At 47.0% G+C, this 17,253-nt stretch overlaps 1 protein-coding gene across 2 annotated transcripts in view; it reads left to right on the top strand.

Annotated features, from left to right (window-relative positions):
• The window catches only part of SLC6A4 (solute carrier family 6 member 4), a 38,327-nt gene that overhangs the window by 8,003 nt on the left and 13,071 nt on the right, over positions 1–17,253 (top strand). For both annotated transcript variants that reach the window (XM_025476232.3, XM_035721571.2), the window contains exons 2-12: positions 4,505–4,959; positions 7,288–7,422; positions 8,365–8,584; positions 9,356–9,494; positions 10,072–10,206; positions 10,526–10,629; positions 11,695–11,822; positions 12,859–12,971; positions 13,821–13,952; positions 14,997–15,096; positions 16,988–17,088. In XM_025476232.3, coding sequence (XP_025332017.1) covers positions 4,617–4,959; positions 7,288–7,422; positions 8,365–8,584; positions 9,356–9,494; positions 10,072–10,206; positions 10,526–10,629; positions 11,695–11,822; positions 12,859–12,971; positions 13,821–13,952; positions 14,997–15,096; positions 16,988–17,088 — 1,650 coding nt within the window. In that variant the 5' untranslated portion in view covers positions 4,505–4,616. The remainder of the gene's footprint in view (positions 1–4,504; positions 4,960–7,287; positions 7,423–8,364; positions 8,585–9,355; positions 9,495–10,071; positions 10,207–10,525; positions 10,630–11,694; positions 11,823–12,858; positions 12,972–13,820; positions 13,953–14,996; positions 15,097–16,987; positions 17,089–17,253) is intronic.

Here is a 17,253-nt window from a genome sequence, read left to right as displayed (position 1 = left end):
AGCACCTGCCTCTCCCTCTTTAAGCATAAATACTGCTTTTCTTGCAGTCAGATTTTGGCCTTGCACCATGAACTCCATGAAGGCAGGACTGTGCCTGCTTTGCCTCCAAGAGCCGAGCACGTAGTAGGCATACAGTACATCTCTGCACAGTGTTGCCGGTGGCGGTGGCGGAGGGCCAGGCTCAAAATCTCAATGGGCCTTTGTAATTCATGCCACCCTCAGGAGGGGTCTTGGGAACTTCAGACTCCCTCTCTGAAGAGAGAATGCAAATTGCCACTTGGCTATATGAACTATAATTAATCTTTTCTCAGCGATAAATCCCTAATTCGTGCTGGATTTGGTTTTGTTTTGTCATTGAAAATGAAAACTGAGTGTCTTGAGACATGAACTCACTTTGATCTCGACAACTGAAGTCAAAGTACAAACTTTCTATAGTGTTTCTGCTTGGAGTGTGCTGACAGATGTGACAAGTAGGGTCATGGACATTTCCAAAGGTCTGGGTGGTTAAAAAAAAAAAAAAAGATCTGGGTGGTTTCATGACTAATCACTGTGATTACATGCTTGTTCCAATACTGGTTCCCTGGCTACAGAGACAGGATTTGTGGGAAGAGGAATGGAGATTTGATCAGAAGAAGTTTAAATAGAAACAGTCCTCCTTTCTACTGTGGTAGAGGGAAAGGGGGTGACTTAGCCCCCCTCCTAGGCTGAGATGAAGCAGGGGTATGAACAGAAAACAGTCAGCCCACCAATGGCACCACCACGTTGCCCACGTGCAGAGATGCGGGGACAAGGGTCCTACATGTCAGGTTGTCATCCCACTGAGGAGCAGGGTTATGTAGTGCCACCGTCAGCCTGGCACCTGCTCACCCTGGCACAAGGGTACACATTCAGGGTGCCAAGGAAGGCTTCTGGGGCTTTTTCTGGCCACAGAGAAACTCAAAGGCTGCCTGGAGGAGGTCACAGCTATAATGTTGACCTCGTTTACAATCTCTACCCAGCAGGATAAAAATATCTTCTAAAAAAGAAAGCTTTTAAGAGAACATTCTTAGAAGCCAATTTTCTTAACGCTTACTTCTATATTCCTGAGGCAGCTTGCTCTCAACTGTGATCTGCTGGTCTCAGTAGAAAAAGGTGGCCAGTACTCTGTAAAATCAGAAAGTGGGAGCCACAGAAGAGGGTCCAGACCAGGCCGTCTACTCGTGGCCAACTGGATTAGTAACGGGAGGAGCTTTCTTCCAATTGGGAGACGGAGAAAAAAAGATGTGCGTCTTTTGCCTGTTCGGTGGCTTTGGGTGGCTGTAACTTATGTTTGTACCCCAGGTTTTGTGATCAGGAGTGCAGGCACCATCAGAGAAAGCTAGAGAGCAGAGCTGGCTGGAGAGAGACCAGCCTGGGGTTGTGAGTCAGCTGAGGATCACTCTGGACCAGCTTTCTTACAACTTGGGCCATTTCAGCCTGTTGATGCAATTTAAAAAAAAAAAAACGTGCTGGGGGATATTTCCGGAAACAAAGTCTTTGTAATGCTCAGAACGAACATAGAGAAGAGTGTGTTACTCTTCTAGGAGCTGCTTGTGACAGATGCCAAGAAATCCAGATCAGTTACCTTAGGGGATGAACCCCTGAAGATACTGAAGAACAGGCATTGCCCCTAAAAGTTCACCAACACATGTACATTGTCCAGCTTCCCTGCAGAGTGCCCCAAGGGAGAATGTACAGGAAACCCCGGTGTCAGGAAGGTGACAGAGGCACTAGTGTGGCTAAGTATCTGCTCATCCTACCACTGTATTCTTCAGAGATGGGTGACGTGTCCATCCCATAGCCCGCCAGAGCAAGATTGGAGGATATAGCTGCTCTTTGAATTGTAGTTTTTTGTTTGGTTTTTAAATATTTTATTATTTTTCATGAGAGACACAGAAAGAGAGAGGCAGAGACAAAGGCAGAGGGAGAAGCAGGCTCCATGCAGGGAGCCTGATGTGGGACTCAATCCCGGGACTCCAGGATCACACCCTGGGACGAAGGTAGCCGCTCAACCACTGAGCCACCCAGGCATCCCTTTTGTTTTGTTTTTAAAGTAATCTCTACACCCCACCTGGGACTCGAACTCATGACCCCGAGGTCAGGAGGCACAGGCTCCGCCAACTGAACTGACTGGGTGCCCCTGAGCTGCAGTTTGCACAAGAGCAACAGTGCAGTATTCAAGATAGGAAGAAGTTCCTTCAGAAGACTTTGGGTACCATTTTGAAGGTGGAGAAAGAAAGGTGGGGAAGGGGGAGCATTGGTCATAGGCTGTCTCTGTCCCTTGGATGCCATTGGGCTGCACACCATAAAGCTCCCTGTCATCTGGTCTTCAACTTCTTCAGTGTTGAACTTCTTCACGGTGGCAAACATGTGGTTGATACAGGCTGAAGGGAAGTGCAGAGGCTGTCTTCAAACAACAGAACCAGAGACTGCAAAGTCCAGATTGAATTTAGCTGTGTATTTAAATACACTGCTTTTTCATCTCTTGAAAAATAATGAAATTAAAAAAAAATCCATTAGCCTGTTACATGGTTACTTATAGTGGATGAGAGACTGTGTGGTTAATTTTAAAAGTCTGAGGGTGGGGGATCCCTGGGTAGCTCAGCGGTTTGGCACCTGACTTTGGCCCAGGGCGTGATCCTGGGGTCCTGGGATTGAGTCCCACGTCAGGCTCCCTGCATGGAGCCTGCTTCTCCCTCTGCCTGTGTCTCTGCCTCTCTCTGTGTGTCTCTCATGAATAACTAGATAAAATCTTTAAAGAAAAAAAAAGTCCATGGAGGGGGACAGGGAGAAGCTGGAGAACAGCATAAAGATGAACACAGTGGGGTTTTATCTAGATCACTGTCAGAAATTCATGCTCTTCTATGAGTGGTGTTTGCATCCTTGAGCCCAGGGTAGGGTCAGGGGGTGGGGGCCAAGCAGCTGGAATCGGTAGAAGCCAGGATGCCCACCCTGTCCCCTTACATACACACATACACACCCTAGGTCGGTAGAGCTGGTTTCTCTCTTGTTGCTGTAATATTTTCGGCAACAGTCAATCTCTTTAAAATTTTTATTTTCTACTTCACAGGAAAATGAACCCAATGAACACAAAGCTCTAATTATTTGCCTCACCTCATGTTCATTTCTCTTCCTTGATGATATTTATGTACATAGTCATCGATATGTGAATCTACTACTTTGTGTTCGAATTTTTCAGGGCATTAACTATCCATTTCTAGCCATCCTCCACCTGTTGGATTTGAAGGGTGATATCAGATCTTCGCAGATGTGAGCAGTGATAGCACTCATCCCTAGAAAGGTAGGACACGATCTGAGCTAAGCAGAAACCTATTTCAGCTCCCAGACTACTTCAAGAGCTAGAAAAGTTCAGGTCCAGATGAAATGAAGCTAGCTGGGAGGTCTTGGCTCCTTACTACTTTATAATAGGCCATAGGTTTAAAGTCCAATAGGGCTCAGATTTCTGCCTCACGTTTGACGGGTGAGGCCTTGGTCCAGATTGCTGCCCTGACTTCCCCGCACCTCGGCCCCGGCAGGGCTATGGGGGTGTTGGGGCCCTGGCCAGCCCTCCCTACCAGCGTGCTGGACGCAGAGACACGGGCCAAGCTGGCATCTGTAACCTGCACGCTCCTCTCACTGGCTCTTCCGGCCTAGAGGAGAAGTGACCCCGCCTGCCCACGGTTGCAGAGTAACTGGTGGATCCGCCTCAGGAGTTGCCGGGAGAGGCAGGTGAGATACACGGTGAGCAGCAGGGCCGTTCAGAGCCGGGGCAGACTTGCCCAGGCACCATGCGGACGCGGCTCCGCGAAGCACAGATGGACTGGACGTGGCCAGAAGCAGCTAGAATCTCTAAGAGCTGGACCACAGGAAGAATGGAAAAGTCCACAGCTAAGGAGCTAGGGGTGCCTCCCCAAAGGTGGCCTTTTCACCTCATGCCTTTACTCTTTTCCTTTTAAAGTCACACCTATAATTTATGTAAAATATAGCTCATGCTCAGCTTAAATGGTAGTAAGGATTGTCCTAATAATCTATTTGCAAGTAGAAACTGCTTCTTTCGTTGTTTCTTCACCCACCCTCTGCATAGCATTCAGGACAAGGTAAGTGCTCTGCAAGGTTTTGATGAAGAAAGCCCTCTTCTTACCCTCTTCCAAGTTACTGGTAAACTCCAGAATGCAATTCCAGTCCCTCTAAGTGAAGTCAGTACTTTGTTCTTAAACAGAGCTGATGCAAGACCTGGGTGATTTGCTGTCTTTGGTTTGTTGTTTTGGTTTTTCCTTTGTGAATGACTTGTGATTTGATACCTCATACAGGTTGAAAACTGTAGTTGATTTTATTGACTGCTATATAGCAAATAAGAGGTTTCACTCCTGATGGATGCATTTGTAATCCCATTAATTAATGTAGTTTAAGATGTCTTTTGAATTAATACCAAAGACAAGTAAAATGCGTAACTCTGTTCTCCCTTCATTGTGTGCCTTTCCAACAGAGCTGTCGATCCCATTGAAATAAAGCTCTGAGGAGATCCACAGATCTGAGCCCTGAGAATTCAGTTTGGATCCTCAGCAGATGGGTGTCAGTATCATCTCCTAGCCAGCAGGATGGAAACCACAGCCTTAAATTCCCAGAAGGAGCTATCAGCATGTAAGGATAAAGAAGACTGTCAGGAAAATGGAGTTCTACAGCAGGGTGTCCCTGTCCCCGAGGATAAGGTGGAGTCTGGCCAAATCTCCAGTGGGTACTCAGCAGTTCCAAGCCCTGGTGCAGGAGATGACCCTCAGCACTCCATTCCAGCTGCCACCACAGCCCTAGTGGCCGAAGTTCATCAAGGGGAACGAGAGGCCTGGGGCAAGAAGATGGATTTCCTCCTGTCGGTCATTGGCTATGCCGTGGACCTGGGCAACGTCTGGCGCTTCCCCTACATATGTTACCAGAATGGAGGGGGTCAGTATCGGGGGTGCAGAGGCTCTGACCCAGGGATGGTCTGTAGATCCTCTTGGGAGGCCAGAGCAGTGATCATGTCTCTTCAGTCTTACCTAACTGATGAGTCTGGGAACCTGATTGCTTAGACTTCCAGGCTGGTCCAAAAAACAAATCCCCAGAAGTCAAATGTTAGGTTAGCATGTCTGAGGCTCTCTGAGTTATGAAGTTGGATAAAGCTCTCCCAAACCTGCCCTCACCAGATTTTCAGCATCCTTAGTGCTTTGTGGAAGAGCCCCCTTCTCATCCCTGCATTATCCAAGCTCTGCTCTCACAGCAAGAGAATGGCCATCAGCACTGTGCATGTTCTGCTCAGCAGAGTCCAGAGAGGTTACATCTGTGTAAGGATAAATTGGGAAGTGGCTCTGGAGTCCCAGACCCTCCCGGGCGTTTGGACTTGTGTGTGGTCAGAGAAGGGCGTCAGCTTAGGTTCAGTCTTGAGCTGGAACCTGAGCATGATCTAGAGCTGAACCCAGCCACAGCCTGGCATTAATGATAACCCCAAACCATCCACTGAATCTGCCTCATGTCTCCTACAAGGGTGCTAAATTTTTGAGGCGAGAGACTATTTTATATTCCTCCTTTTTTTTTTAAGATTTTATTTATTTAATCATGAAAGACAGAGAGGGGGGGGGGGGCACAGGCAGAGGGAGAAGCAGGCTCCATGCAGGGAGCCCGACATGGGACTCGATCCTGGGTCTCCAGGATCACGCCCTGGGCTGAAGGCGGTGCTAAACCGCTGAGCCACCGGGGCTGCCCCATATTCCTCTTTCTACCCTTAACGCCTTCAGAGCAGTTAACTTTGTAGATTATCAAAAAGAGCAGTTGACTATAGGCATGGCAATGGGAGCTGCAGAGAGTAGAATGGAGAGGAGGGAGTAGGTATGGGGCCTTTGCATTGACATTGGACTTGCTATCAAAATGGGAAAAAGGACAAGAAGTGGAAGTCAAATCAGTCAATATTTATTTTGACAGAAGCTCTGGCAACTCATTTGGGAGGGCAGCTAAAATGAAATTTGGGAAAGAATTCATTAGTGTCCTCATTTCCTCGATGGCATGATGCAGAGTTGCCTGGATTTGCTGCATTTTTAAAGAACCTTGGTCCATGTGAAGGCAAAGGCAGCTCCAGGAGGCCTGGGAAGCTCAGCCCTCCTTGCCGGGAAGGAGCAGAAGTTACCACTAGCCTAGGAGGGCTCACATTTTGCTTGAGCATTTTATAAGGGGCTGGGGGTACTGGTGATGTTTCTCCCACCCTCATTCCCCACTATAAAGCCAGTCAAGCAGATCCATTGGACAGATGCCACCATGAAAACACAACATGGTTCTTATTCTCAAGCCAGATGTTGTCAGGGTGTTTGCAAGTGAGGTGGGAACTTTCTGAGTTGCACTGCCTTCTGGGTTCAAATTTAGCGGTGAAAATCACAGCTGACCCACCCTTTGGGCTAAAACTCAGGCAGCAGGTGAGCAATTCCCACTTTGGTGTTTCCAAATTCTGTCTCAGCCATGAGAGCCAGGGGACACCAGCATCTCCAGTGACGCAGCAGCTCCGCACTTCCTCATTCTGTGGCAAACTGACCATTTCAGCCACATCTGCAAAGGGTGGTTAAAGAGGGGAGCATTCTGGCTTAGTGGGATTGTGGGAATATAGCCAAATATCAGTAATAAGTGTCTGGAGCCAGGGATGTTACGGATGAACAAAGATAAGAATTCAGGGACTTGTAGATTATTGCAGCGATCATGCAGGTTGTCATAGGTGATCTGTCCTAAGGGTCTCAAACTCTGGCTGTGTTAGAATCACTTGGGCAGCTTAAAAATTACCTTTATACACCCATCCCTGGAACTTCTGCTTCAGGGAGTCTGGGTGGATGTGCGTTCTTAAACTCACCACCAGTGATTCCTGTGTGTGGCTGGTGTGGGGAGGCTCAGCCCACCTCAATCCTGTCATTTCATGCTCCCATGACAGGTTCAGGGAGGGGTGGTGACCAGGGTCCGCTGGGTGGTTAGAAGCACAACCCATTCCAGGGCCTGGTCTGTTGATCCCAAATCCAGCTTTCTTTCCATGTACTCTCTGGCTCCTTCGTTTACTCTCTGAAACCCCTCTTTGACCGTGGAGTTCTGGCAAAGCACTAAGACCAGGGGCACCGTGTGAGGTCATTCAACACAGGGTAGCTTTGTGATACTTGAGTGTCAGATGGCCCTGTGAATCTTGGCATGACCTCTGGTGTCCAGATCAGTTGGGCTGTTCTGGGGCAGATGTGGGCAGGGGGTGAAATTGTCTTTCATCTACCTCAGGGGCATTCCTTCTCCCCTACACTATCATGGCCATTTTTGGGGGGATCCCGCTGTTCTACATGGAGCTCGCGCTGGGCCAGTACCACCGAAATGGATGCATTTCAATATGGAGGAAAATCTGCCCGATTTTCAAAGGTAACTGAAAGGCTTGCTGGGTGGGTAGGTGAGTGCATCCTGCAGGGAAGGTGATTTCCGTCCATGTGTGGGAGCCAGGACCTTCTTCTGGAATCAGGCCTTAAGGTATCTCTGGGAAATAATTGAGTAATTAAGTTTTTTTTTTTTTTTTTGAGTAATTAAGTTTTTGACTGCTCAAGTGGCATGAAATTGTTAAAAGGAAATAGAATAAATGACAATTAAAAGTAAACCTGGGGCACTTGGCTGGTAGAGCAAGCAACTCTTGATCTCGGGGTCATGAGTTCGAGCCCCACATTGGTTGTAGAGATGACTAAAAAAAAGAAACTTAAAAAAATAATAGAAGTAAGATAAGCATTAAAAAATAAAAGTAAACTCAATAGAGTCCTATAAATATAGAGGATAAACTGGTGGTTGCCAGAGGGAAGGAGGTGGTGGATGGGCGGAATGGGTGAAGGGGGTGAGAGGTATGGGCTTCCAGTTATGGGATGAATCAGTCACGGGGATGAAAGGCACGGCCCAGGGAATAGAGGCAGTGGTGTTTGTAATGTCGTGTGGTGACCGATGACAGCTACGCTTGTGGTGAGCAGAGCATAACGTGTAGATTGTCTATCTGTGTTGTACACCAGAAACTAATGTAACATTGTGTGTCAACTATATTCAAATAAAAATATTTTTTAAAGCAACCAAACTAGAAAAAGTTTAAAGCATTAACAGCACATGCACTTGCACACACACACACACACACACACACACTTATTTTGTCAAACGTGTAATCTTACAAATACATCTAAGGAATTTACCACATTGCCACCTGCCCACCATCTCCCAGGTCTTGGGGGACGTGGCGAATGGCAGCCCCTCCCCCCCCTCACCTGAGCTGCAGGGCCCTCCAAGGCCCAGGCCGCCCTGTAAACGTGGCCTACCGCCCCCTCCCTTTCCCAGGGATCGGTTATGCCATCTGCATCATTGCCTTCTACATTGCCTCCTACTACAACACCATCATGGCCTGGGCACTCTACTACCTCATTTCGTCCTTCACGGACCAGCTGCCCTGGACCAGCTGCAAGAACTCCTGGAACACTGGCAACTGCACCAACTACTTTTCCGGGGACAACATCACCTGGACGCCCCACTCAACATCCCCTGCAGAAGAATTTTACATGTAAGTGAGGGGGTGGTCTGTTAGGTGCAGGTCACACCCCTGGGACTTGGCTTCCGAGGAAGGAGGCAGAGGCTCTTTATCTCTTTCCAGATTTATGAGAAATGCAACTCTGAGGGCAAGGGAAGTAAATGAAAGAGAGGGAGCAGCAAGGCCAGCCCCAGGCAGATTTGGAGCCAGGGGGACTCTACCTTGGGTGCTCCCTAATATGGCCTTCTGTGTTGTCCCCCTCCTTTCCAGCATGGCAGGCCAGGTTGCCCCAGTGTGCCCAAGTCCATCCCTTTTTGCACATTCTGAAATTACTCCTTGTGTCAGAAGCACCTTCTTCCTGGACCCCACTCTCAGCCACTTGTCATGGAATCAAAGCCTCCCACTGCTTCAGTAGTTGGAAACTATTCAGAGAGTTTCTAGTATCATGTGTTCACTTCACAAGTGGGACCTACCCTTTGGAGTAGGTAGTACTCTTTAATGCCAGAATTTCTGGCAGCTGAAGCCCAAGAGAGAGTAATTTTGAGGTGGGAAGGGACCCACCTGCACACCCAGCCAGGAAAGGAGATGCCTGAAAGTCCGCCTTGGGAGCTGAGTGCTCCTCCCGGGGTTTGTGGGCCAATTGTGGCACCCTGTGCCTCAAGATGGGCAGAGCCAGGAGTTCCTAAGGCTGGTCCTTGTAGGGCGATGTCCGCTTCTTCTGGCACCTGCCGGAACTGTCACAGACCACCAGCTCAGCGTGCTGCTCAGGCCATCTCACAGACCTTTTTTTCTCACTCACTCCAGGCGCCACGTCCTGCAGCTCCATCGGTCTAATGGACTTCAGGACCTGGGTGGCATCAGCTGGCAGCTCACCCTCTGCATCATGCTGATCTTCGTTGTTATCTACTTCAGTATCTGGAAAGGTGTCAAAACATCTGGCAAGGTGAGGAGGACTCTGGCTGTGGATCCAGGCCTGCCAAGGGGTCCCAGAGGATTCAAATTCAGAACTCAGTATCCTGGACAGCCACAGACAGAGGGACATTGTTTCCTTCAACACCAAACACGATTCATGATTCACAATTCATTTGGTTTCTCTTTACCAAATCTGTTCAAAAATTCTAGAAATGGGCCAATCCCAAGAACCATTGTGTGATTTTTTTAAAAAAAATTCCTTTAACCTATCTGTGGTGTCACAATTAATAAAAATGGCAATAATTTATTGAAAACCCATGATGGGCCATGATCAGTGCGTTATTGATCACTGGCTACTTCATTATCTTTTGCTGGGTGTTTTCCCATATTACAGGTGGGAAGTGGGTTTAGAGGTGATAGTACTAGCAAGCTGTGCACCAGATCCCTGTCTGGTTCAAAAGGCTCTGATATTTCAGCCATGTCACCCTGCCTCCTATAGTTACAGAAAAGGAGAGGTGTGTCTCTTTTCTAGGATGTTTTCAAGAATGAAAGACACCAACATCTATCTACCTGCTGACAACCTGTGTTTCTACTCCCTTCCTTTACAGGTGGTATGGGTGACAGCCACCTTCCCTTATATCATCCTTTCTGTCCTGCTGGTAAGGGGGGCCACCCTCCCTGGAGCCTGGAGGGGTGTTCTCTTCTACTTGAAACCCAACTGGCAGAAACTCCTGGAGACAGGGGTAAGATGATGAGGAAAACGATGTGCACCTGTCTGTCATTTTACCAAATGAAGCTCAATAGGGACAACTGAAATTTAGGTTCAGTGGCAAGTTTGCAATAATGTTATAAATCAGAAATGCAAGCATGAAAAGTACAGTCAAGGCCAGGGAATTGGTTTATGCCAAAACGTGAGGAAGAGAAATCACATTTGTTTGCACTTGGTATGTGGCTGCCCCTGGAAGGAGCTTGAAACCTGGTTTTTCACTTTGCATGGAGCCACATGGAGGGGAGAGCGCTGGCCCTGGCTCAGTTCTTACCCTTACGTCTCCTGCCTTCCAGGTGTGGGTGGATGCTGCTGCTCAGATCTTCTTCTCTCTTGGTCCTGGCTTTGGGGTTTTACTGGCTTTTGCTAGCTACAACAAATTCAACAACAATTGTTACCAGTGAGTATCTGGGGCTCCCCAAGCAAAGCTTGAATGTAGGGTGAGCATAGTCAGCTGGCCCGGAGGAAGGCAACCGAACTTATGGCCTCAAACTCGGCTGGGCTTAGGTGTACCACAGGTCCTTGACCAGCTGCACCATGGCCAGAGCACCCACCTAGTCCATAGCCTCACCCAGGCCATTCAGAGATTGAGAGGGGCCCCAGGCCAATTCCATTTGGTGAGAGTCTCTGTGTATAAAAAAAATTAAATTCCAAAACAGATTTACAAAAATCGCAACATGTTAAATATTTAGATTTCACTTATTAATGTGTTTAACAAAAATTATAATGTGACCATTTATTTATGCACATCTTCACAAAAGTATAATGATTGAGTTATTTTGACCAATGCAAAATGCCATAATTTTTGTGGCAAAATCTCATTTCAGAAATTTTGATGAAATAGGGAGTGTAATACCAATTACAATTTCAATATCACTCATCATCTTTAGAGTTAACTTTGTTTTAATGCTCTATAACAGATGGCAGTGTCCAGCAGTCTAATGGTGCTGTTCACAAGATAATTACAGAATTAATTTTTTCTTAAAAAGTACCCTAATCAATGTGGCATTGCACTGAGACACCAACCTGAAGTTGGATGACAAGGTCTTCTTTTAAAAGTGTCAGGATATCCCTATGGCAGTCTTGTAACCTGTTTGCACATAATGTTTATAGTCTAAATCTGAGGGCTTCATAAATGTGAGGCCAAGGCCCTCAGATGGCCCGACTCCAATCCGGGCCCTGCTTCGGAGAAATTCTTATTTGAAGTCAAGAAATCTGTGTTCCAGTTCACAACAGGACCATCTCTTTAACCAGTCCTGACCTGCGGCTCTCCCCTCCCATGCATGGCGGTAATGGCAGCTGCCAACCAGTCTGAGAGGCAGGGACTGGGAGGAGGGGAGGGGACACCAGGACAGGCCTGAGGTCCCTGCGGGTTCAGCTGGCTCACCCTGCCTTGGCTGGAGACAGATGCTCTTGAGACTCTCTACTTGGAAATGTCTCAGACCACATGGGTTTTCTGCTCTAGAGACGCCCTGGTGACCAGTGTGGTGAACTGTATGACGAGCTTCGTGTCAGGATTTGTCATCTTCACAGTGCTCGGATATATGGCTGAGATGAGGAACGAAGATGTGTCTGAGGTGGCCAAAGATGCAGGTGGGAACTTGGGTTCTCTTTACATGCCTTGCTCTCACTGAGTTGCTTGGCTACTCTTTGGATCCTTACAAATATATATCTTTTGAATTATTTCTAAGTGTTCCTCTAAAAACTTTCCACAGTTTAAGAGAAACTCACTGCCTCTGTGTTTAGCCATGGTGGGGATGGGGCAGCACCCGTGGCATCTGGTTCAAGGGCCTTCAGTACACTATGGGCTTGAAAATATGACTTGGATGAGGGCTTTTAGAACCAGTGGGTTTGGGTCTGGCAATGAGTCCAAGTCTAGTAAGTAAGCAAACGATTACTAATCCTTAGAATTTCCTCTTGCAGAAAAATAAAATGTAGATGACATAGTCCCTCTACTGTATTATGAGGTTTCCATGGAAAAGAAGTAACAGATATTGAAAAAGTGGCAATGGAATCTTGTGGATGGAATCCCAGGGCTTTCTTGCTTCTGTCTTTGGCCTGATGCATAGCTCCAATCATTCCTGTACTCCAAACTAAGGCACCCCTATCTAGCTCATGAGAGATTGAGGACATGTCCCTCACGCTATCAAAAGGGACTTTAAAATAGTGGGAGATCTTTATTCCAAGGACTCTATGACTCTTTTGCAATCAGTTTCACATTTCCTACCATTCTGGAGCTCTGGAGCTAAAGCCATCAGAAAGAGCTAAATGCTATAGGGCTATATCCTGGCCCTGGAAAAAAAAGCTCTGAATTATATGGCAGAAACTCTTATTCCTGTATGCAGCTTTGTTAGTCTTAGGGTCTTGGGTTTGTTTCTCTTTCCCCCATTGATTGAGGGTTCACAATTTTCAAGATGATACTATTCCCTCCTGGCCTTGCATGATATTGGGATGGGCAGGTGGAATGGTGTGGAGCGTGAGCAAGAATTTGGTATGTGTTAAAGCCTAATTCATGTGTAAGGCCTTGTGACAAGAATTGTCATTGTTGGTGTGGCTGAGTTTCCCCCTGAGACATCTTTGCAGGGAAGGTGTTGGTGACTACCACCTCCTCTCTCCCGCTCTGTTTCAGGCCCCAGCCTCCTCTTCATCACATATGCAGAAGCCATAGCCAACATGCCAGCATCCACATTCTTTGCTATCATCTTCTTCCTGATGTTGATCACACTGGGCCTGGACAGCACTGTGAGTGAATGGGGAAGGAAACCTGGCTTTTTGGTGGAGATAGGGGAAGAGGAAGCAGGGGAGTGGGAGGAAGGTGGACCTATCCCTCCCATCCCAGCCACCCCAGACATTGGCTACTTCCTCCTGGGGCTCCCTCAGCCCTTTGCTCAGCCCTCACTGTGGTGCTCTTGATCTTTAGTGCATTTAGAGGTTCATTAATGGGCTAATGAGTGAGGTGTCTGCATAGGCCAGGGCTCAGCATATGTGAACTATTATTACTATACCCTGTTCCTTGACCAGATGGCAACAGCCAAAGGCCAGAGCAAAGTCACTCTTGTGTCTCCGTACCCTGCTGTCTCACATTTGTCTCAGCACCTTGTATTTACTTATTAGTGGGGGATGACTTTCAGCTTTGAGCTGGCCTTTCTGGCACAACCAAAGTCTCCCCAAGAGACCTCACATAAAGAAGTCCTATCTAGGGGCTCTGGGTGGCTCAGTCAGTTAAGTGCCTGCCTTTGGCTCGGGTCGTGATCTCAGGGTTCTGGGATTGAGCCCCATGTCTGGCCCCATGCTCAGCAGAGGGTCTGTTTCTCCCTCTGCCCCACACTCTGCTTGTGTGCTTTCTCTCAAACAAATAAATAAAATATTTTTTAAAAAGGAAGTCCTGTCCAGGTACTATATTTTCTTTCCTTGATATCCTTAGGGCTGGGTTCTAAATGACATTGTAAAACAGGGTGGTATATTTCCAGTGAGGGCCGGTGTAGAAGGGGATCTACTCATGACCAGCAACTCTCTCTCCTGTTTGTTGTCCTTAAAGGTAACAGACTTGTCCCCAGCCCTCCCTTGTGATTGCTTGTGTGTCCCTTTCAGTTTGCAGGCTTGGAGGGGGTGATCACAGCTGTGCTAGATGAGTTTCCACACATCTGGTCCAAGCGCCGGGAGTGGTTTGTGCTTTGTGTGGTCATTACCTGCTTCTTTGGATCCCTGGTCACCCTGACCTTTGTGAGTACCACAATTCTCAGCTTTGCACAGCCTCCCCTGGGCAGCAGAACACTGCAAGAACCTGTTCCTTTCCTCCCATCCTATATGGTGCCCTGAGGCCATATAAGGGGCCAAAGTAAGAGGGGTTGACACTGCTGTTAAAATATCACCAGGGACCAGAAGAGCAATGGTTTCTGGCAGCATCTGTTGGTAGAATCTGTGCATGTAACTGAAGGTCTTAGCATTTTACAGGAGACTCAACTAGATTTCAGGCTTGACAGAGTATCTGGAGAAATAAGATTTGCTTCTCGGCTTTCATGGGATTATTGCCCTGATGTCCTAATATGCAGAATATCTGAAGGCTGGCATCTCATGCTTGTAATGTCACTTTGTCTCCTCCAGAGAATTTGCAGTGGTGAAGAAGTCAGACCATCTCCCATGATTTTTTATTTTTATTATTTTTTTATTTTTTTGTAGCTGAGGCAAATACTGTAAAACAGAATCTGATAGAACCCGCAGGCATCCTAGGCTTGTGTCCTCCTGACTCAGGATAGATTTTGAAGACATGCATCTTCAAGCCATCATCCCAATGGCTCTGGAGCTTCAGCAGGTGGTGGGGGGGAGGGTTGGGGAAGCTGAGGAGGACCCAAGGAATTGGTGAGTTAAGACAGAAGGTGATACCAGGACCATTGTGCTCAGTGTGTCTGGTATTGTGTGAACTCTCCCAGGTTCAGTCTCCAGGGACCAGGATTCTTTAGGGTAGAGTACACAGTAAGTGTTCAGTAAATTGAAAGTTGAAAACAGATCCAGGGGTTCTTTTGAGTCTGTCTCTTAAAGCTTAGTGGGAGAGGAAACAGGGAGAGAGTGCTCCATAGGACAGGAAGAGACATCTGATGGAGTGAAATCTGGCCCACACTGCAAGGGCCTAAGAGGCAGGCTCTAGGGTATTTATATTAGGTCTAATGCAGGAATTATCCTAAGTTAAGAACCTGCTTTTGGCTTTCATCATAAAGAGGAGGTAGTGCCTCAGAAGGTACTTAATCAGGTTTGTGATCTCATTTCCAGGGCGGGGCATACGTGGTGAAGCTGCTGGAGGAGTACGCCACAGGGCCCGCAGTGCTCACCGTTGCACTTATAGAGGCAGTTGCTGTGTATTGGTTTTATGGTAAGATGCTTCCTTCCGCCAGTCATGAGCCTTTCTACACCAGCTTGTAGCCGCCAGAATAAAGAAGGGCAGATTTCATCAAAGAAAGCCAGAGCGGGGTACAAGATGTCACCTGCCTGGGGGTCTGTAAAACCACCCCAGCAGAGTGCCTGCTTCAGAAACAGGTCACCTTTTCCTTCACGCTCTACCACAAATTCGCCTTACTTGTGGAAAGACATTTTTTTTCCTTCTGAGTTTAAATGTTCACCCAGCAGAGATAGGCTGAAGTAATTCCATATAGCTCATCTGTAGTGGATGCTTAAAATATTGATTGGCTCTAAGAATTGCAGACAACAAAGAAATAGTGCAAAGTGAATGCATTTGTTAGAGTGTACAATATACTACTACTTTATAGAGTTGGCCGCCAATTTAAATTTTGTAAGAAAGAGCCCCTCCGCAAAGCCTTGAGATAGAGTTTAGGAGATTATCTTCCAGGGAAGAGGCAGGAATGTTCCTGTTTGCATTATCTGCTTTGGTAGAATCTCCAGTTCACCTCCTATGAGCCTGGGATGGAATCTGATAAGGTTGACACTAGCAGGAGCACAGAGAGTGAGCTAACGTGGGTCTGTTGGCAGGGGGTCCCAAGAATCCGTGGGTGAGGATGGGGATGACCCAGGCAATTGAAACGAAGAGAGCCAGGTTCAGGGGCTCCTGGCTGGTTCAGTCTGTAGAGCATGTGACTCTTGATCTCAGGCTTATAAATTCAAGTCCCACAATGGGTGTAGAGATTACTTAAAAAATAAATAGATAAAATCTGAAAGAAGAAGAGAGAAAGAAGAAAGAAAGAAAGAAAGAAAGAAAGAAAGAAAGAAAGAAAGAAAGAAAGAAAGAAAGAAAATAGAAAAGAAAAGAAAAGAAAAGAAAAGAAAAAGAAAGAAAAACCAGGCTTGGAGATACCTCTCTTCATCTTTAAAATCAAGAAGTGATTATTTCATTCTGAAAATGTATTGATTTTTCCTAGTTTCTATGGTAATAAAACAGCGTTAGCATGTTTGCCATTATACATAATATGAAGAAGGGGAGGCCCCATATTCTGAGTTGCACATGGGCCCAGTTTTTAAAAAAAGAATTCCTCCCTACCTTCTCAGTGATGAGGACAGAGTTCAGAGTATGTGCATCGCTGTGGACCTCGCGGTGCTGGACTCTCAGGGAAGCAGCTGCAGCCTAGTCTTCCCTTCCCAATCTCTCACCAGTCAGGAGTTCTCAGTTCTCTCCTTCACATACTCTTTATAGAAGAACCTTGGTCTTGATCCGGCATATGAATGGTCAATATGTGGTTAAAATTTTATCTTGAAAGTTTCCAGTGTTGGGTCAGTCTCTTGTCAAGTGGGCTCACAATTCCTAGATAAAATTCAACTTTCTGGGATACCTGGGTGGTTCAGTGGTTGAGCGTCTGCCTTTGGCTCAGGGTGTGATCCTGGGGTCCTGGGATTGAGTCCTACACTGGGCTCCCTGCAGGGAGCCTGCTTCTCCCTCTGCCTGTGTTTCTGCCTCTCTATGTGTCTCTCTTGAAAAAATAAATAAAATCTTTTTCTAAAAATTCAACTTTATTTTCTGCAGTAACAATAAAATCAAACGTGTGCTGAGATCTTAGAAAGGCAGTGTGGGCACCAGGAGGGGGCTTTGGGTCCCTGCCCAAATGTCCACCCAGCCCCCACTCTATGTAGACAGAACATTGCTTGTATCAGGTGCAGTTGTGTAACGAGTCCGCCGTCTCAACTTCAGAGCAGATTGGTGCCCCTGAGCCCAGCTGAGGAGGAATTCCAGAGCTGCTAACTGTTTCTGAGAATCAAGGGGTAAGACGGGCCATGTCCTCCCTCAGTCAATCTCTTTCTCTTGCGCGTGATTTTAGGCATCACTCAGTTCTGCAGTGACGTGAAGGAAATGCTTGGCTTCAGCCCTGGATGGTTCTGGAGGATCTGCTGGGTAGCCATCAGCCCTCTGTTTCTCCTGGTGAGTGGTCGTTTCCCTCTCCTTCTGGCTCTGAAGAGTCACCCAAACACTTATAAAAAGTAAATTGTATTGAGGTGTAACGTACACAGAAAAGTGTATAAATCTTAAGTGTGAGTCTATATGGAGTTTTATAAATCAAGCACACTTTTGCAGCAAAAACCATGC

Source organism: Canis lupus, chromosome 9 (genome assembly GCF_003254725.2).
Source record: "Canis lupus dingo isolate Sandy chromosome 9, ASM325472v2, whole genome shotgun sequence".
NCBI lineage: Eukaryota > Metazoa > Chordata > Mammalia > Carnivora > Canidae > Canis > Canis lupus.
Note: the sequence above shows the minus strand (reverse complement) of the source record. Positions and strands in the feature narration are given on the sequence as shown.